The sequence below is a fragment of the Phyllostomus hastatus genome, unplaced genomic scaffold (assembly GCF_019186645.2).
Source record: "Phyllostomus hastatus isolate PE091 unplaced genomic scaffold, TTU_PhHast_1.1 phas_contig_86, whole genome shotgun sequence".
NCBI lineage: Eukaryota > Metazoa > Chordata > Mammalia > Chiroptera > Phyllostomidae > Phyllostomus > Phyllostomus hastatus.
Genome location: NW_025333977.1, coordinates 89,043,872 through 89,065,642, shown reverse-complemented (window position 1 = coordinate 89,065,642; position 21,771 = coordinate 89,043,872). Strand labels below are relative to the sequence as shown.

The 21,771-nt window shown below is 37.9% G+C and overlaps 1 protein-coding gene across 4 annotated transcripts in view; it reads left to right on the top strand.

Annotated features, from left to right (window-relative positions):
• Window positions 1-21,771, top strand: part of GOLGB1 (golgin B1) — an 85,935-nt gene that overhangs the window by 44,474 nt on the left and 19,690 nt on the right. For all 4 annotated transcript variants that reach the window (XM_045851817.1, XM_045851816.1, XM_045851815.1 and 1 more), the window contains 3 exons: window positions 1,317-6,505; window positions 7,389-9,294; window positions 16,756-16,934. In XM_045851817.1, coding sequence (XP_045707773.1) covers window positions 1,317-6,505; window positions 7,389-9,294; window positions 16,756-16,934 — 7,274 coding nt within the window. The remainder of the gene's footprint in view (window positions 1-1,316; window positions 6,506-7,388; window positions 9,295-16,755; window positions 16,935-21,771) is intronic.

Here is a 21,771-nt window from a genome sequence, read left to right as displayed (position 1 = left end):
ATAGGAATGAGACATGCCAAAATTATAAAGGAACTTTTTCCCTGTCCCAAATACTGTTTCCAGTTTTGGTCTCTAGAAATGTGAATGTGATAGAGAGCAAAGAATTTTAATGATAAGAAATAATGCTTATAAAAACTAGTGAGATAACTTTTAAAATAATAAATTCCTAAATAATGAATTTTTTTCTTACCCATTGGCTAAGAATGATACCATGATGATAGCTAACGTTCCTTGAATACCTACCATGTACCAGCTTCTGCTAGTAGATGGCAGAACTCAGATGTGTACTCAATCAGGCTGCAGAGCTTGTACTCTTGGCTACTGCATTATTTGTGGTCTTCTATCAAATTGGATTTTTTTCTGGAAAGAAAAGGTGTTGTTGACAAAGATGGAGATTTTATTGTATACACTGTCCCCAAACTCATTTAATAAAATACTAATTAAATTTACATAAGATTTCACTGATTTTGTTTTTCTAAAAGAAATTATAAATAGCATAATCAATAAAATGTATTTTAAAAAAGAAATTATAAAAGTAATTTATTACATGGATTAAACAGTTTAATGCAATAATCTTTATAATAATAATGGTTAATATTTTGCCAAACAAGTCCATAATTTCATACTTGTACTCCAGCAAAACCCCTTTTTGATTATTTGATCCTGGTAATTTATTTCAGTCTATAGCAGGTCTCAAGTAATGTCATTTCATTCAAAGTTGTTTCATTATAATGTTGATGAGATGCTTCAGGAATTTAACTCTTGTTTCTATCAATTAGTCTACGATATAATTGGTTTCATTATACTTAGTTTTGCCACAGTTCCTAGAATTTATCGACATTGTGAGGACTTACTGTACTTGGTTGACAGTATACTTGTCTGTTATTGGCTTATTTTAATGGATAGTTTAGTAAAAGGAGTCCCATAACTTCCTTCTTGGTATTGGATGAAAGAAAATTTTAATTAAGCTCCTGCTTCCCTTTTCATTTTTATGCAGTTCGTTAGAGAAACAAGTAGGTATTTTAATCTGAAATAAAATTTTCAGGTAAGTAATATCTAGATGACAAGTTCCAGCTTTCCTTAGGTCTTATCAATATTGCTTCACTTCAGTGTAGAAATGAGAGGATGCTCTTAGAGGTCCAATTTGGAAGATAAAATGTAATTTTAAAAGGATTTAGCAGTTTTATGGTAGGAAGAAGGTTTGGGCTGCAAAGTTTCAGGTTTTGGAAAATACACAAAATGCCATGTATTAGTTAGGCTGTTTCTTGTAAAATATTTGATGGAAGTTTTGTCTTTCTTTCCTATTTTAAAAACAGATCAGCACGGTTGATATTACCAGGCTCAACAAGAGCAACTCTTCTGCTGAGGAAAGTGTCCTAGAAAACACATGTTTTCAGAAACATAAAGAACTGTCAGTTTTATTGTTGGAAATGAAAGAAGCTCAAGAGGAGATTGCATTTCTTAAGTTGCAGCTCCAGGGCAAAAGGACTGAGGGGGACCCTGAGGTCGTTGACCACAAAGAAATGAAACAGATGGAGAGCAAAGGAATACCTCCCATCACAATGCAAGTATTGCTTGAAGGTACAAGGCAAGGTTTCCCCCTGATGTCAGATGAAGAGAACCATCTTCCAGCACTTGAGAAAGAAGAGCAGATGAGCACTGAACATCAAAATAGGACATCTGAGGAAATATCTTTAAATGACACTGGAATAGAATTGAAGTCAACAAAACAGTGTGATGCTGATAACCCCCCTTCTGCTGCACCAAGCAATTGTCAGTGTCACCAGGATGAATTGGAAAGGCTAAAAAGTCAAATTTTGGAGCTTGAGATTAGCTTTCATAAAGCAGAAGAAACCTATGGGGAAAATTTAGATGAGAAAGCTAAGGAAATAAGCAACCTAACTCAGTTGATTGAAGAGTTTAAGAAAAATGCCAAAGACGCCAGCAGTGCATTCACTGCTTTGTCTGAAGAAAGAGACCAGCTTCTCTCTCAGGTGAAGGAACTTAGTGTGGTAACAGAACTGAGGGCTAAGGTACAACAACTGGAAGTGAATCTTGCAGAAGCAGAAAGGCAAAGAAGACTGGACTATGAAAGTCACACTACTCATCACAACTTGCTTACTGAACAGATCCACAGTCTCAGCATAGAAACCAAATCCAAAGATGTGAAAATTGAAGTTTTGCAGAATGAACTGGATGATGTACATCTTCAGTTTTCTGAGCAGAGTACACTGATTAAAAGCCTGCAGAGCCAGCTGCAGAAGAAGGAAAGTGAAGTGCTTGAGGGGACAGAACGTCTGAGGGATATCACAAATAAGATGGAAGAACTTTCACAAGCTCTTTCAGAGAAGGAACTTGAAATAGCAAAAATAAATCAACTCTTACTAGAGAAAAAGAGAGATGTAGAAACTCTCCAGCAAACCATTGAGGAGAAGGATCAGCAAGTGACAGAAATCAGCTTTAGTATGACTGAGAAAATGGTTCAGCTTAATGAAGAAAAGTTTTCTCTTGGGGTAGAAATTAAGACTCTTAAAGAACAGCTGAATTTATTATCCAGAGCTGAAGAGGCAAAAAGAGAGCAAGTGGAAGAAGGTAAAGAAGTTGTTTCTGGCCTTAAACAGACTTCTGATGAGTTGAGCCCAGCAGGGCTAATAAATAATGAAGAACTTCAGCATGAATTAGACCTTGTAAAGAAAGAAAGTGAGCAGAGAAAGAAAAAGCTGCAGGCAGCTCTTATTAACAGAAAGGAACTTCTACAAAGAGTCAGTAGATTGGAAGAGGAATTGGCCAAAGTGAAAGATGAATCTAGGAAAGAGGTCCCATTCAGTGAGAGTAAAAGGAGAGAAATGGAGAAAGATAAAGAAAGTAAAGAGGACTCAGAAAAATGTGTCACTTCTAAGTGCCAAGAAATCAAAACTTCCTTAAAACAGACAATATCTGAGAAAGAAGTAGAACTAGAGCATTTAAGGAAGGATTTGGAAGAAAAGGCAGCAGCTGAAGAAGAGTTGCAGGCTGTGATCAAACAGATAAATCAGAACCTTCAAGAGAAAGCAAGCCAAATAGATTTGCTTGAAGCAGAAATCAATGAAAACCAAGCAATTATCCAAAAGTTAACCACAGGTAACAAGGATGCTGGTGATGGCAGCTCAAAAGAACCTGTAAAGGAAACAGTGTTGAGCAGTCCTCCTAGTGCAGGTGGTGGAGAACATTGGAAACCAGAACTGGAAGAAAAGATCCTGGACCTTGAAAAAGAAAAGGAGCAACTTCAAAAGAAGCTGCAGGAAGTGTTAACCTCTCGCAAGGTGATTCTTAAAAAGGCACAGGAGAAAGAAAAACATCTTAGGGAGGAGCTAAAGCAACAGAAAGATGACTATAATCGCTTGCAAGAACAATTTGATGAACAAAGCAAAGAAAACGAGAACATTGGAGATCAGCTAAAGCAGCTCCAGAGTCAAATAAGGGAGTCTGTAGACAGAAAACTCCTAGGCACTGACCAGCAGGAACAAGGCTGTTCCACTCAAGTTTTAGAAGAACCTTTATTCAAAGCCACGGAGCAGCAACCCGCTCAACCTGTCTTAGAGTTTGACTTGTGCCCAGACTGGCCTTCTCATCCTGGAGATGCAAATGCTGTGCAGGGCAGTACCTGTATTGCTCAGATTCAAGCCCAGCTCAAAGAAATAGAGGCTGAGAAGAAGGAGTTAGAATTGAGGGTTAGTTCTACAGCAAGTGAGCTTACTAAAAAATCAGAAGAAGTATTTCAATTACAAGAGCAGATAAATAAGCAGGGTTTTGAAATCCAAAGTCTTCAAATGGCGTCCCATGAAGCTGAAGCCTGTGCAGAAAGCCTGAGGCAGAAATTAGAAAACAGTCAACTAGAAATTGCTGGATTAGAACGTTTACGAGAACTACAGCCTGAACTAGATGAATTGCAAAAACTCATAAGCAAAAAGGAAGATGAAGTTAGATACCTTTCTGGGCAGCTTAATGAGAAAGAAGCAGCCCTAACTAAAGTACAGACAGAGATAATAGAGCAAGAGGATTTAATTAAGGCTCTGCATACACAGCTGGAAATGCAAGCCAAAGAGCACGATGAAAAGATGAAGCAGTTACAGGTGGAACTTTGTGAAATGAAGCAAAAACCAGAAGAGATTGGAGACGAAAGTAAAGCAAAACAACAAATACAGAGGAAGCTGCAAGCTGCCCTCATTTCCCGAAAAGAAGCACTAAAAGAAAACAAAACTCTCCAAGAGAAGTTGTCTTTGGCCAGAGATACCATTGAACAGCTCACTAAGTCTCTGGCAGATGTGGAAAGCCAAGTTTCTGCTCAGAATCAAGAAAAAGATACATTCTTAGGGAAGTTGGCTGTTCTTCAAGAAGAAAGAGACAAACTTATTATAGAAGTGGACAGATCTTTAATGGAAAATCAAAGTCTCAGTGGTTCTTGTGAAAGTCTGAAATTAGCTTTGGAGGGTCTTACAGAAGACAAAGAGAAGTTGGTGAAGGAAATCGAATCTTTGAAATGTTCTAAGATTGCGGAAATCACTGAATGGCAAGAGAAACACAAAGAATTACAAAAAGAATATGAAACCCTCCTGCAGTCCTATGAGAACATTAGTAATGAGGCAGAAAGAATTCAGCATGTGGTGGAAAACGTGAGGCAAGAAAAGCAAGAAGTATATGGCAAGCTAAGAAGCACAGAAGCAAACAAGAAAGAGGTGGAAAAGCAGTTGCAGGAAGCTCAACAGGAAATGGAAGAAATGAAAGAAAAAATGAGAAAGTTTGCTAAATCTAAACAGCAAAAAATCCTAGAGTTGGAAGAAGAGAATGACCGGCTTAGAGCAGAGGTACACTCTCCAGGAGGTACATCTCAAGATTATATGGAAGCACTTCTTTCTTCCAATGCCAACATGAAGGAAGAGCTAGAAACGGTCAAATCAGAGTATAAAACCCTTTCTAAGGAGTTTGAGGCTCTGATGATTGAGAAGGACTCTCTAAGTGAAGAGATTCAAAATTTAAAACAACAGAGAGAAGGTAATGTGTTGAAACAAGCTAGCCTAGAGGCCACTGAGAAACATGATAACCAGATGCACATCACTGAAGAGGCAAGACAGTCTGTCCCAAGTGAGGCTAGTGAGGAGAACTCTTTGAGTATGAACACAAGGCCTGAATGTTTAGAATCCATTCTACCAGAGACCAGTGCCAGTCCTGATGCAAGTGAGAATAGCAGCTCACATGATGAAATTAATAACTACCTGCAGCAGATTGATCAGTTCAAAGAAAGAATTGCCGAATTAGAGGAGGAGAAACAGAAAGCAAAGGAATTTAGCCAGACTTTAGAAAATGAGAAAAATGCCTTACTAAATCAAATATCAGCAAAGGATGATGAACTAAAAATGCTCCAGGAAGAAGTAACCAAAATAAACCTTTTAAATCAACAAATCCAAGAAGAACTTGCCAGAGTTACCAAGCTTAAGGAGGTAGCAGAAGAAGAGAAAGATGATTTGGAAGAGAGGCTTATGAATCAGTTAGCAGAACTTAATGGGAGTATTGGGAATTATTATCAGGATGTTACAGATGCCCAAATAAAAAATGAGCTACTAGAGTCTGAAATGGAGACCCTTAAAAAGTGCGTGAGTGAATTGGAAGAAGAAAAGCAGCAGTTAGTCAAGGAGAAAACTCAGGTAGAATCAGAAATCCGCAAAGAATATTTGGAGAAAATACAAGGTGCTCAGAAAGAACCGAGCAATAAAAGCCATGCAAAGGAACTTCAGGAACTGTTAAAAGAAAAACAACAAGAAGTAAAGCAGCTGCAGAAGGACTGCATCAGGTACCAGGAGAAAATTAGTGCTCTGGAGAAAACTGTTAAGGCTCTAGAATTTGTTCAAACTGAGTCCCAGAAAGATTTGGAAATAACCAAAGAAAATCTGGCTCAAGCCAGTGAACACCGCAAGAAGGCAGAAACAGAATTAGCTAACTTCAGGGTACTGCTAGATGACACTCAGAGTGAAGCAGCAAGGATCCTAACAGACAATCTCAAGTTGAAAAAGGAACTTCAGTCAAATAAAGAATCCATTAAAAGCCAAATGAAACAAAAAGATGAAGATCTTGAGCGAAGACTGGAGCAGGTAGAAGAAAAACATCTGAAAGAGAAGAAGAATATGCAAGAGAAACTGGATGTTTTGAGTAGAGAAAAAGTCCATTTGGAAGAGACTTTTGGAGAGATTCAGATTACTTTAAACAAGAAAGACAAGGAAGTAAAACAACTTCAGGAAAACTTGGATAGTACTGTGGCGCAGCTTGCAGCTTTCACTAAGAGCATGTCTTCCCTCCAGGATGATCGGGACAGGGTGATAGATGAAGCCAAGAAATGGGAGAGGAAGTTCAGTGATGCTATTCAAACTAAAGAAGAAGAAATTAGACTCAAAGAGGACAATTGCACTGTTCTAAAGGATCAACTTAGGCAGATGTCCATCCATATGGAGGAATTGAAGATCAACATTTCCAGGTAAAAAGTGTATATACACACGTATGTATGTATGTATATGTATATGTGTATATATATGTATATGTATATATATACATTTATATAGATATAGATATTTTTTGCTCTTCCAAAGATAATTGAAGCCAAAGAAAGTCTCCACTTAACATGGGACTAATTTGGGTTTAAATCCCTCAAGAGGACATAATCTCATGCCTTTCTCTCTCTCTCTCGTTTTTTTTGCAAATGACTTTCTGCTAATGGTATTAACATGAAAAATTCACATCTGCTTCTCTTCCCATTTTTTTAATCGAGCGATCTCCTAGATTTCTCCCTTTCTTTTCATTTCCATTTCTGCTCCTCTAGTCTGGATTTGTACCACAGCACTCTCAAATCATCACCGTGGCCTCCTAAATGATAGCCTCTCTTCTCTTCCTCATATTCCATATCAATTCATACTGCATATGTGTGTTAGAGTCATTTTCTTCAAACTCCAATTTTTTGTCATTTATAGTGTCCCCCACACTTTACACTCCTCCACTTTTAGTAGTATCTTTCTTCTTATTGCCTCTCACATCAACATTATTTTTTTAAGGGGCTAGCCATTAGCTTGTCTAGAGCAAAGTAGTAGAAAGTATTATTTTCTAGAGTGTCCAAAACCATGTCACTAAAGTAAGCAAGATAATTTGAAGTTTATAATTTAAATATCTGTATCATTAGGTGCAAAATACCTTTAATACAGTAATATATAGAGCATTCAGTAGAACTGATATCTTTTCATTAAAAAGATGAACACCAATTATGAATATTTATTTGCAGATCTGAGTACATGTTGTCCTATGTGTTTCTCAAGCATCAAGTAATTTTCCTTTAAATCTAATTTATGACCTTTTCTCTTTTTTTCTAGGCTTGAACATGACAGGCAGACTTGGGAGTCCAAGGCACAGACAGAGGTCCAGCTTCAGCAGAAGGTCTGTGATACTCTACAGGCGGAAAACAAAGAACTTTTGTCCCGGCTAGAAGAGACTCAACATCTGTACCACAATTCTCAGAATGAATTAGCTAAATTAGAATCAGAACTTAAGATTCTTAAAGACCAGTTGACTGATTTAAATAATTCTCTAGAAAAATGTAAGGAAAATAAAGAAAATTTGGAAGGGATCATAAAGCAGAAAGAGGCTGATATCCAAAATTGTAAGTTCAGTTATGAACAGCTGGAGACCGACCTTCAGACCTCCAGACAGCTGATCAGTAGGCTGCATGAAGAAATAAACATGAAAGAACAGAAGATTATAAGCCTGCTTTCTGACAAGGAACAGGCAATCCAAGAAGCTGTTGCTGAACTGCATCAGCAACATGATAAAGAAATTAAAGAACTGGAAAACTTGCTGTCCCAAGGGGAAGAGAATATTGTCTTAGAAGAGAACAAAAAAGCTGTTGACAAAACCAATCGGCTCATGGAAACACTGAAATCTATCAAGAAGGAAAACATGCAGCAGAAGGCTCAGTTGAATTCCTTTGTTAAATCCATGTCTTCTCTCCAGGATGACCGAGACCGCATAGTAGGTGACTACCAAAAGCTGGAAGAGCGACATCTTTCTGTAATCTTAGAAAAAGACCAACTCATACAAGAGGCTGCTGCTGAGAATAATAAGCTGAAGGAAGAAATTCGATGCTTGAGAAGTCATATGGATGATCTTAATTCTGAGAATGCCAAGCTAGATGCAGAACTGATCCAATATAGAGAAGACCTGAACCAAGTGATAGCAAGAAAGGACTGCCAGCAAAAACAACTCCTTGAAGTTCAACTTCAACAGAATAAGGAGCTGAAAAATGACTATGCTAAATTAGAAGAAAAGCTGAAGGAGTCTGAAGAAGCAAAGGAGGATCTACAGAGGTCCTCTGTTGCCCTACAGGAGGAGAAACAATGTTTATCTAAAGAGATTGAAAGCTTGAAAGTATCTGTATCCCAGCTACAGAGAGAGTTGACAGCCTTGCAAGAAGGCACTTTAGGACACTTTCAGGCCCAATTAAAAGTAAAAGAAGAAGAGGTACAGGGGTTAAATACTACCCTTGCTTCCTCTCAAAAGAGAATTACAGAGCTGGAAGAGGAATTGGTTCATGTTCAGATGGAAGCTGCCAAGAAAGTAGGTGAAATTGAAGCGAAGATGAAGAAGGAATTAAAGCACCTTCATCATGATGCAGGGATAATGCGAAATGAAACAGAAACAGCAGAAGAGAGGGTGGCAGAGCTAGCAAGAGATCTGATGGAGATGGAACAGAAATTACTCGTGGTCACAAAAGAAAATAAAGGTCTCACAGCACAAATCCAGTCTTTTGGAAGGTCCATGAGTTCCCTACAAAATAGTAGAGACCATGCCAAGGAGGAGTTTGATGAACTGAAAAGGAAATATGATGCCAGTCTGAAAGAACTGGCACAGCTGAAAGAAGAACAGGGCCTCTCGGGCAGAGAGAGAAATGTTCTGGTTTCTAAAGCTGCCTTTCCAGTGAGCTCCACTGACAGGGACAGCATTCCTCACCTGGAGAAACTTAACCAACAGCTTCAATCCAAAGATGAACAACTGCTTCACTTGTCCTCACAACTAGAAGATTCTTACAACCAAGTGCAGTCTTTTTCTAAGGCTATGGCCAGTCTACAGAATGAGAGAGATCACCTGTTGAATGAACTGGGGAAATTCCGCAAGACGGAGGAAGGGAAGCAGAGGTCTGCAGCCCAGCCAGCAGCAAGCCCAGCCGAAGTACAGAGTTTAAAAAAAGCTATGTCGTCCCTCCAAAATGACAGAGACCGACTTGTGAGTGTGGTTTTCTCTTTCTGATCTTTAAGAGTTTTTGAATTTTTCTTCACATTTTTAAAGAAAAGCATAACCAGATTATTTTATATATTATATGGGCACTGAGGGACAGTATTATATATTCCACAGGTTCTGTCTTGTCTTAGAGAAACACAAAAATATTATTTAAATTACTTAAATCTGTCATTACCATTTTTTAAAAATTACAAATTTACTTAACATAAAACTCTCCATTGGTTAAGGGAGAGCTATTTTACATCTTTTACACACACATACACACACATACACACAAATGTTTCCAGAATTTGTCATACTATGTTTACGTGACTACTTAGTCAAGTTTTGATTGCAGACTGAACCATTTACTCGCTCTCCTTTAATACTTAGCTTTTTTCCAGTCAGAAAGAAAGATAAGGAGAATCTCTAATGCCAAATGTTACTGCTGTTCGTAAGATCCAGTAGTTTAATCCAGGTTTTCAGTCTGAAAAATTCCATGTTATCAAGATTCAGAGGCAAAACTGGAACTGCTATGAGCCAAGCCAGGTTGTCAGCGGATTCTGCTTTGTGATATTACTATCTTCATTTTATTGACGTCTCTTAATTCTGTCAAGCCCATGTACTTAGGCTAAATAGGAAGTAAAGGCTTCAAAAAACCTGGATTTTTCTATTTTAAAAAGTGACCTATGTTCAGAATATAAAAATCCTAGTTTTTAAGAATTACCCTAGTGGGAAGACCATTCCTCCTAACCGTGAAGTCTTAATATAAACCCTTTCTTTGTAGGTAATGGGTTCGTTTGTACTATCCTTAATATCCAGTATTTATAGAGTTTTTTGCCTTTTGTGTTCTGAACAAAGCCCACCCTTTCAGCGATGGCTTGACATCAACACAATTTATGTATTTGTTTATATTTTTTAAATTGTTTCAGTTCAGCTGTCCTAGGAGCTTGACCTTTTGTCATTGCTTTCAGAATGCAGATACAAAAGGTCTTTTTATCAGGGCAGCATATACCTCAGAGCTGTAATTTATAGCACTCAGGTGCTGATGATCTTCTAAGTCAAAATCTTTTCCCTGAAAGCAGTTAGAATAGATTCTGAATTAACTGTTTCATTCAGTGAATTGCTTTACTATTCTTCTTATCTGTTATAAACACTAGGGACAAAACTTTATATCTCTCAACCCTAGTTCCACATTTTTATCTGCTGGATATTTACAAGTCAAGCCAGCTTTTTAAAAAATGTTCATGTTTCTATAACTCATAGTAACATTCTTCTGTTCCCTAAGGCTCGTAACTGCTTATGATTTTATTTCATTTAGTCATCAAGGTCTATTATTTTAAAATTCTTTTGAAAGATTTCATTTACTTTTAGAGAGAGAGGAAGGGAGTGAGAGAAACATCTATGTGAGAGAGAAAACATTGACCGGTTGCCTCGAGTACCTGCTCCAACTGGGGAACGAACCCCCAGCCCAGGCATGTGCCTGGACCAGGAGTCAAACGGCCACATTTTGCTTTGCAGGACAACACCCGACCAAATGAGCCATACTTGGTCAGGGCTGTCTTTTCTTTATTTATGATGACTCAAATATTTCCTTTTGCCTTTCTACTATGAAAGAGTTAGGTTAAGTCCTTAAAACCTTAACCTTAAACTGTGGTAATATTGTTGCTCCCAGTTTGTCACCTCTTCAGTACATTCTGTATACCACTGCTGAACAAATCTTTCTGAAACCACTTTATTATTACTGCACTAATCAGAAACTTTGAAAAGCTGTGCTATCTTTAGATAAGGCTTATGATTCAAAGCTCTTAGACTGGCATTTAAGACCCTATACTTTGTCCTTACCTTTCTTTCAGGTTTACCTTGTACTTCTTCCCTACTTACTCTCTTCAGCCAAACTGATCTGCTCATTGTGCAGTAATCATATCCAGTACTTTGGACTTACCCATATCACCATCCTCTCAAGTAAAATGTCCTCTCAATTTTCCTTTTCTGGGGCAAATCTTACCCACTCTTTAAAGTCACCCCAGAGTTCAAGTCCTCTTTGGTTACATTTCTAGATCACTTGATTGTCTATTGCCTTTTGTTTGTACTTCCCTAGTACTTTTTATTTTTCATTTGTCCCATAGTGCCTTGGTTGTATGTGTGTGTGTCTGTGTGTGTTTAATTTCTGTACACTTATTTCCCTTATTAAATTGCAAGCACCTGGTGATAAGTCTCATGTCTTATACTTGTTTATATTTCCATGGTCTTTAGCATAGGAGTAATTAATTAATTAATTAATTACTATAGGGTAGATAGTCAGCAATTGGTGGTCATTCCCTGTATTTGTGGTTGTTACTATAAACACTATTTTCTCCATTTTGTAAAACTCATGTTAGGAGAGTTATGGGAACTTTTGAGATCTGCCTTTTGAGGTCATGGCTTTTATATCTGCCATGGAAGAATCATAAAGCCTAGGCAGGGTTGTAAATCACGTGAAGGCCTGGCAGTGTGACTTGGTGATACTATGTACATGATTCACTGACTTGCTGAGGCCCTTCTCCATGTTTTCTGAATGTGCTGTTATCTGCCCATCAGTCTTCCTTTCCACGAGTCTTGTTCTCAATCTGTCTCATGGGCACTGAAGTTTGTAGTCTCTCAATCACTTGGCTATATATACAGTAAATGTGGGAGATAACATGTTTCAACCTCTATCAGTTTAAACAGTCTAGGCCAGTAGTTCATTACCTGTGCTTATACTATTCTCCCTTCCCTCAGGACCACCCCAGAGATGATTTAGACCTGAAAGGGAATTAGGCTACATTGGTCTCTACTTACTCAAGGGCAGCTTTCCCAAAATAAAGTCAGAGCCTCAGTGGCAGGGATTATTAGCCCAGGGGATTGTACTAGGGCATAACAGACAACTCTGAAAGCATTCTGGAATTTCTTTATCTGTCTGAACTTCCTTAGGAGTTTTCCCTAAGCAGACAAAGCACTTCCACAATTCCTGCTTGAATAGTGGAGAGCAAATAAATCTCTAGAGGTGCCTGTATATTTGTTTATCTTTACTCACTTCATTCTGAAAATGACTTGAGGTATTATATAAAGATAGGAACAGTTTTTCAAGATAATGTAAGAACTGAGAAGGCAGAGAAAATGAGGATAGAAGGAAAAAGATTAAACCAGGAGTAAGTCTAGTGTTCCAAGGAGATGTCACACTGTCCCATACTCTTTGTTAGAATTATGGACCACTAATGGCTCTGAGCTTTCTAGCAGCCATCAGAAATAGGGAATTTAAAAACCATATATGTAGAATGCAGTGTCCATAGTTTAGGAAAGGGGAAGAAAGAAATACTACTTGCTCAGTATAAGAACAGTTATTAAGTATTGAGGCCTGCAAAAATTTCTTGTCTGTTTCCATAGAGAGGACTCTATGAGGTGGTGAAACACCCTTTACTTCTCTGCAGTAAATATAGTAATGTGATTTATTATGAAAAATGTTTAACATTTTCCAATGGTCTAGTCCATTCCAAGGATAATATTTAAAGTATCTGGACTAGAGGAGTGAGTGGATTACATAAAGAAGATATTTTCCCTTTAAAGTAAAACAAAAACATTTTTATTTTAGTTTTTGTGTTAAAAAAGTTATAGACACATTTAATAAGTCACTAAATTCTACAGTGTTTGTTGAGAAAACAAACAGTTGCACCCCCAACCCTGTTTCCCTTTCTCCTGAATAAATTTGCCTTTAGTTTATCATTTTGGTGTTTCTTCAGTATCTAAATATGCTTGTATGCATTTGGCTTTTTATTGTTTGCATTGGGTATGGACTTTTTTTATGTGGACAGGGTTTAGTAGTCCTTACTCACCCTGCTTCCACAGTACATATACATACTTTTCATATACAACTCCTTCCCCATTCTCCTGATGTAATTTAATTTTTTTAAACCATTCTTTTTTTTAAAGATTTTATTTATTTTTAGACACAGGGGAAGGGAGAGAGAAAGAGAGGGAAAGAAACATCAGTGTGTGATTGCCTCTCATGTACCCCTACTGGGGACCTAGCCCGTAGCCCAGACATATGTCCTGACTGGGAATTGAACTGGCAACCCTTTTGTTCGCAGGCTGGTGCTCAATCCATTGAGCCACACCAGCCAGGGCTGATGTAATTTAATTTTAAGTTTGGTTAAATAAGCATTCAGTGGTTACATTTTTTTTAAAGATTTTATTTATTTATTTTTAGAGAGGGAAGGGAAGGAGAGAGAGAGAGAGAGAGAAACATCAATGTGCAATGCGGTTGCCAGGGGCCGTGGCCTGCAACCCAGGCATGTGCCCTGACTGGGAATCGAACCTGCGATGCCTGGTTCACAGCCCGCTCTCAATCCACTGAGCTACGCCAGCCAGGGCAGTGTTTACATTTTTATGACTATAAGTGGTATTAGAGCGGAGATGTATTACTTATTCTCAACATCTTTGTATTGCCTAGGGTTAATAACTGTTTTGTTGTCACTTAGATTTTTTTCTTTACTTATCAGGTTAAACTGTGACTCAATGCCATTTATTCACATTTCCTCTCAAGATGTTTATTCCTATCAATGTTATCTTTTTAAATTTTATTTTAATTGTTGTTCAAGTACAATTTTCTATCTTTTACTCCCATCCCAGCCCACCCACCCAGCCCTCCCCACCTCCCTCCCACTTCCACCCACCCCTAGTTTTTGTCCATGTGTCCTTTATACTTGTTCTTGTAAAACCCTTCCCCTTTTCCCCTGAAATTCCCTCCCCTCTCCCCTCTGGACACTGTATCAATGTTTTCTTCATGAACAAAATTCTAGAGTCCCCAACTTGCTCTTGTATCAACCTCTTGCCCTGTACTCCCAGGACAGTTTTCATCCCAGAATATCTCCTTTCCCCTTTTTCCTTTATTAGATCTGTTTCTTGTATTCCATGTCTCTCTTATCTTGGTTTGTGCCATCATTTTAATGGAACAAATCATTCAGTAGCTCCCTAGGAAAAGATAAGTGCAAGGTAAATTTATAGAAAATGTCTTTTGATCTCTCATATGTGACTGATAGTTTGGCTGGGTATAGAATTCTAGGCTGAAAATAATAATTTCCCTTCAAAATTGTGAAGCATTGGTCATTGCCTTTTAGCTTGCATATGGTTCAGAAGTCTAAAGCTGTTGATTCCTGATCCTTTGTATGTGAGCTGTTTCTGTCTCCCTCTTTTTCTGTCATCACACACACATTTCTCACTTCTCTGGAAATATGTAGAATATTTTAGTCTGTATTCTGAAATACCATGATAATGTACTTTGGTTTTAGTCTGTTTTCATTCTTCATTCTGTGTAGTCCTTTGAATCTAAAAATTTATACAAATTAAATTTGGGAAATCTTTTGATTTATGTCTTACCCCCACCCTCAGTCCTTGTTTTGGTTGTCTTTTTTGTTGGTGTTGTTTGTTCTGAAAATCCTACTATTTAGATGTAGGACCTTATGGATTAGCTCTATAATTTTCTAACCTTTTCTATTTTTGCTATATTTGCTATATTTTGCTCACCATCATCTTCGGAACCCTCTGGAGAAGTTTCATTTTTGCCATCATGTTTTTGATTTCTAAGGATTTCTTTTTTCCCCGTGTCTCTGGACATATGTTCATACCTCTCCAAGAGCAGTGCTAATAGTTTTGTTCTTTGAAGCTTTCTCATATTGAGCTTTTCTTTATAATTTTTATTTCCACTGTAATGAATCTAATTTCCAGTATTCTCTCTTAAATATTAGAGTATATTACATTTGCTCCCGTTAACCTCCTTCAAATACTCTCCTAGTTTCTTTTCCTCTCTGTCTTAATATTAGCCATTCTTCAGGTGAGGGTTAATCCTTGGTTTACTGTTTATGTTTATGTGTAGGGTGTCAAAAACTATGAATGGTAATGAGCAACTCCAAGTTTAATTGTGAGGTGATCATGCTGAGCTTTTTGTGGTTAGTCCCTGTGTTGGTGTCTTTAGTTCCTCTTAGGCCAGTCACAGTTTCTAGAGAAGACTTCTCAATGCCTGTGTGGTGGAAGGCAAAAGTGTGTATGCCAACACTCTCCAAGCTGAGTAGGGGAAAGACTTAAAAGCATTCAGAAAGAATACATTCATTTGATCACCTTTGTTTTAGAGTAGTGCCCTTACCTTTAGCTGTGCCTGGTTTTCCATGATCCAGAGATACTTCTTTTACCTTCTCTAGAGAATAAATTTTAGCTGTTTGTCAGGGTAACAAAAAGTACGGAGCTGAGGAGGGTACCTAGGGATACAATTGTTTCTTCAGCAGCTTTCATCTGATCCTAATTTCAGCCACCTCCTCCCTATCCCCATGGCCATCTTTTCCAGAGGTACCTGGTGCTGTTAATTCCAGAGCCTTTTGAAGATTGTGCAGAGTAAGTTCTATTGGTCGTTGGCTTTCCCTACTGCCAGCTTAAGATTTGGCTTTCCCAGATCTGTTAAGTCATTTACCACTTATGCATCTGCTTTTCAGCTTCCAAAATTAATTTTGTTGCTGCTGACCCCTCTCTTGTTCTTCTGTTCTTGTGTTTTATGCTTCAAAAAAAATAATGCCTTTATCATAACTAGTGATATTTCTGGGATGAGTGAAGCAGGTGTGTGCTCATGGCCTCCTCTTTGTCCAGATGTCCTGCCATTTTATTCTTACTACCAAGCTTTTAATGAGTACTGGGGATAAAGAGTTTGAAGATATACCTGAAATGCAGATAGTCAGTTTTTCTAATTAAAGTCAAGTGAATCTTCACTGTATCATCACCATCATTATTAACTTTATGTGTGTGACACATTAATTCTTTTTTTTTTCTCATAACATTATGAGAAATACTCTAATTATCTTCTTTTTATAAGTGAGGGAGTTTAAGTCTTAGGGAGTGTGAGGAACATGCATAGAGTCACACAATATGTGTGGGCAGGATAACTGGTTCCAAAGCCAAAGTGCTCTTAATCACTGGGCCTGGACATCACGGCCTTCTTCATATCATAATCATGAGCTAAGCTAGAGTAAAGGTTGACTTCTATGTAAGAAAGTTTAGAAGCCTCACCAAGTCACATGGCTAAATAGAAAATCAGTCTGTGTTTACACGTTTTGTTCGAGGGATTTACCATTCACACAGAAGCTGCTGGTCCCTTGCGTCTATCCCATGTCTAAGGTGTAGACTGAGAGTCAATTTAAGACCTTGGAAATGAGTAGCAGGGATAGAAGTTGCAGGAATGGTCAGGTGCTGCAGCCTTGATGGCAGTTCCACGGGATGATTCCTGCTAGCCTGGCTGCTTGTATTTCAGCATTTTAGAGATTCATGCTTCAGTGATATATCCATGGACTGGTAGGTGCTTGTAGTCTGTGGTGGTGTCTGACTGACTTAGTAGGGAGGTGCTGATGATTTAATAGCTGAGTGAGTGAAATGTAATAAATCTCCCTTTTACTTTCCCTTTGGTTAAAGCTGAAGGAATTGAAGAATCTGCAGCAGCAATACTTACAGATAAACCAGGAAATCACTGACTTACGTCCACTGAAGGCTCAACTTCAGGAGTATCAAGACAAGACAAAAACATTTCAGATTATGCAAGAAGAGCTCAGACAGGAAAACCTCTCCTGGCAGCATGAGCTGCATCAGCTCAGGTATGAAAATCTATGCTTTTTTACCCTTTTCTTTTAGTTTTCTTTTTTCTTTTTAACTTTTTAAATGAAATAATTATATATGATACTACAAAAATGGCACAGAGAGTTCTCATATTCCCGCCACCGGTTCCCTGTAATGATCACATCTTACTGTATTTAACTCTACTACAGTATCAAAACCAAAAATTTGACATTGGTATGATTCAAACACCTTATTTGTATTTTACTGATTTTACATTTATTCAATTGTGTGTGTGTAGTTCTCTGCAGTTTTACCATGTGTGCAGATTCAGGTAACTACCACCACAACCCAGATACACACCTGTTTTATCAACACAAATGTCTCTCGTGCCACTAGTTTATAGTCACACTTTACCACCCTTCCTTCTCTCCACCCTGTCATTCCTAATCTCTGGCATTCATTAGTCTGTTCCCTAGCTCTATAATTTTGTTATTCTGAGAATATTTTATAAGTGGAATCATAAAGTATGTATATAACCTTTTGAAATTAGCTTTTTCATGCATCATAATGCCTTAAGATCCATCAACTTTGTTGTCTATAGCAATAGTTTGTTGTTTCTTCGACAGTTGTGTTTCATGTTGTGAAAGTATTACTTTTAACCATTTACCTGTTGAAGGATGTGAGTATATTTTCTAATTTTTAGCTATTAAAAACAATACTGTATAGCTATTAGCTATTAGCTATATAGTAATGAAACTCCCAACAAACAAAAGCCCTGGACCAGATGCCTTCACAGGTGAATTTTGCCAAACATTCCAAGAAGAACTAACATCTCTTCTTCTCAAACTATTTCATAAAATTCAGGAGGAGGGAAGGCTCCCAAACTCATTTTATGAGGCCAGCATTTTCCTAATTCCAGAAACAGATAAAGACACTACAAAGAAAAAAAATTACAGGCCAATATCTCTGAGGAACATAGATGCTAAAATTATCAACAAAATTATCAACAGCATTGCATCAAAAAAATCACACACCATAATCAAGTGGGATTTATTCTGGGAATGCAAAGTTGGTACAACATTCACAAATCAGTAAATGTGATTTACCACATAAACAAAATGAAGGATAAAAACCACATGATCATATCAATAGATGGAGAAAAAGCTTTTGATAAAATCCAGCACCCATTTATGATCAACGCTTTCAGCAAAATGGCAATAGAGGGAACATTCCCAAACATAATAAAGGCCATATATGACGAACGCACTGCCAGCATCATACTCAACAGGCAAAAACTACAAGCATTTCCCTTAAGATAAGGAACAAACCAGGATTTTATGCTTTCACCTCTCTTATTCAACATAGGACTGGAAGTTCTAGTCATAGTATTCAGGCAAGAAGAAGAAATAAAGGGCATCCAAATCAGAAAGGAGGAAGTGAAACTGTCTTTAGTTGCAGATGACATGAAACTGTACTTAGAGAACCCCAAAGATTCCACCAAGAAACTACTACAACTGATAAATTAATTCAGCCAAAGCAGGATACAAAGTTAATATCCAGAAATCAGTTGCATTTTTATATGCCAATAACAAACTAACAGAAAGGGAAATTAAGAAAACAATACCATTCACAATTGCTTCAAAAAGAATAAAATGTCTAGGAACAAACCTAACCAAAGAAGTAAAAGACCTGTATACAGAAAATTACAAGACACTAAAGAAAGAAATTGAAGAAGATACAAATAAATGGAAGCGCATACCATGTTCATAGATAGGAATAATTAGCATTAAAATGTCCACACTACCCAAAGCAATCTGCAGATTCAGTGCAATTCCTATTGAGATACCAATGGCATATTTCACAGAACTAGAACAAATATTTCAAAAATTTATACAGAACCACAAAAGTCCCTGCATAGCAGCAGCGATCTTGAGCAAGAAGAACAAAGTTGGAGGAATCACATTACCTAATATCAAAATATAGTATAAGGCCGTAGTAATCAAACACCATGGTACTGGCACAAGAAGACACTAAAATCAATGGAACAGAATAGAGAGCCCAGAAATAAACCCACACCTTTATAGTCAATTAATATTTCACAGAGGAAGCAAGCACATATAGTGGACTAAAGATAGTTTATTCAATACATGGTATCAGTAAAATTGGATAGATACATGCAGAAAAATGAAACTAGACCACCTTCTTACATCACATACAAGAATAAATTCAAAATGGGTCAAAGACTTAAATGTTATGCCCAAAACGATAAAAACCCTAGAAGAAAACATAGGTAGCAAAATCTCAGATATTGCTCCTAGAATTTTTCTTTTTACTGGAGAGCACAATATATTTGTCATAAGTTAGGTCACATTCTCCTGGGAGGGAAGACAAGGAGGGGAAGCCCTCAGGTGGCCCAGGGCAGAGTCACAGGTAAGGCTGTTCTTGGGACAGCTCCCACCTCTGTGTGGGAGGAGCTGGTGTCACTGCCTTCTCAGTGGCTGCACAGCTGCGCTCTCTGCTGGCTTGCCTACACCATTGCCTTCTTTGAGGATGTGATGGCTGAGGGCAGTATGGCTTCCTGGTGGCTGTTGTGAGTGCAGTAGTAGTTGCTGGAGGGCTTGTGGCTTTGGCCCATTGGGAGTTTGGGAGGAGGCTGAGTTCACTTTGTGATCTCCTGGTAATGCAGCTGCAGCTTTGCCTGCAGGCCCAGTTCTGTATACTCTGAATGAACCAGGTAGTGGACACCATCTTCCATCTCCTACTTGTAGAATTTTATATTGGATATATCTCCCCAGGGAAAGGAAACAAAAGAAAAAATAAATGGGACTACATCAAACTAAAAAGTTTTTGCACTGCAAAGGAAAACGTCAACAAAATAAAAAGACAACTCACAGAATGGGTGAACATATTCACTAATGTATCTGATCTGGGGTTAATATCCAAAATTTATAAAGAACTTCCAAAACTGAACATCAAAATAACAACCCAATTAAAAACTAGGAAGCCCTGGCTATTGTGGCTCAGTCGATTGAGTGTCAGCCTACGAACTGAAAGGTCACTAGTTTAATTCCTGGTCAGGGCACGTGCCTGAGTTGCAGGCCAGGTTCCCAGTTGGAAGCGTGCAGGAGGCAACCAGTAGATGTTTTCCCTCACACATCAGTGTTTCTCTCCCTCTCTTCCTCCCTACTGTCCTTATAAAAATAAATTGGAAAGGAAAAATAAGTTGGAATAAAGTTTTTTTTTTAAGAAACGGGTCAAGGACATGAGTAAACACTTCTCCAGAGAGGACACACAGATGGCCAATAGACATGAAAAGATGCTCAACATCACTAATCATCAGAGAAAGGCAAATTAAAACCACAATGAGTTACCATCTCACACTTGTCAGAATGGCCATCATCAATAAATCAACAAACGAGGGCTGGCAAAGATGTGGAGAAAGGGGAACCCTTTTGCACTGTTGGTGGGAACGCAGACTAGTGCAGCCACTGTAGAAAATAGCGTGGAGATACCTCAACAAATTAAAAAGGATCTGCCTTTTGACCCAGAGATCCCACTTTTGGAAATATATCCGAAGGAAAACAAAACACTAATTTGAAAGAACATAAGCACTCCTATGTTCGTTGCAGCATTGTTTAGTCGCCAAGATATGGAAGCAGCCCAAGTGTCCATTAATAGGTGAGTGGATAAAACAACTGTGGGACATTTACACAATGAAATTCTACTCAGCTGTAAAAAAGAAGAAAACTTTACCCTTTTCAACAGTTTGGATGGACCTGGAGAATATTAATGCTAAGTGAAATAAACCAGTCAGAGAAAGGCAAATACCATATGACTTCTCTCATATATGGAGTCTAATGAACAAACTGAACTAACAAAACAGAGACAGAATCATCTATGGATGGAGAGAAGATAGTGGGGGTAACAGTGTGGTGCTTACTGGGGGGTGGGGAGTATAGGGGGACTGAAAGGTAATATGAAAAAGTAAAATAAAGATTAAACTTAAAAAAAATGCTAGTTTTAGTGTTTAGTGTTTTAGTGTAATGTTTAATGTTTTTAAAAGCTGCAAAACTATATTCCAAAATGACTGTACCATTTTATATTCCTACCAGCAATATAGGAGTGATGCAACTTTAATATCAAGTGCTATATTCTTGTCAGCATTTGCTATTGATAGGTATGTAATGTGGTTTTAATTTGCAAAATGGCTAATGTTCACCATCTTTTTATGTGCTTATTTGACAGTTATTTATCCTTTTTAATGCAATATTAATGTGTTTTGTCCATTTTTATATTTAGGTTGTTAATTTTTTACTATGCAGTTTTGAGAGATCTTTACATATTGTAGACACAAGTTCTTTTTTTTAAACATTTTTATTGCTGTTCAAGTACAGTTTTCTGCCTTTTTCCCCCACCCCTCCCCATCACCCCAGCCCTCCCAACCTCCTTCCCCTGTTTCCACCCACCCCCCTTTGTTATTGTCCATGTGTCCTTTATACTTGTTCCTGCAAACCCTTCCCTTTTTCCTCTGAAATTCCCTCCCCTCTCCCCTCTGGGCACTGTCAGCCTGTTCTCAATTTCAATGTCTTTGGTTATATTTTGCTTGTTTGTTTGTTTTGTTGATTAGGTTCCAGTTAAAGGTGAAATCATATGGTATTTGTCTTTCACCGCCTGGCTTATTTCACTTAGCATAATGCTCTCTAGCTCCATCCATGCTGTTCCACAGGGTAGGAGTTCCTTGTTTTTCTCTGCTGCATAGAATTCCATTGTATAAATGTACCACAGTTTTTGATCCACTCATTTACTGATGGGCATTTAGGTTGGTTCTAGCACTTGGCTATTGTAAATTGTGCTGCTGTGAACATTGGGTTGCAT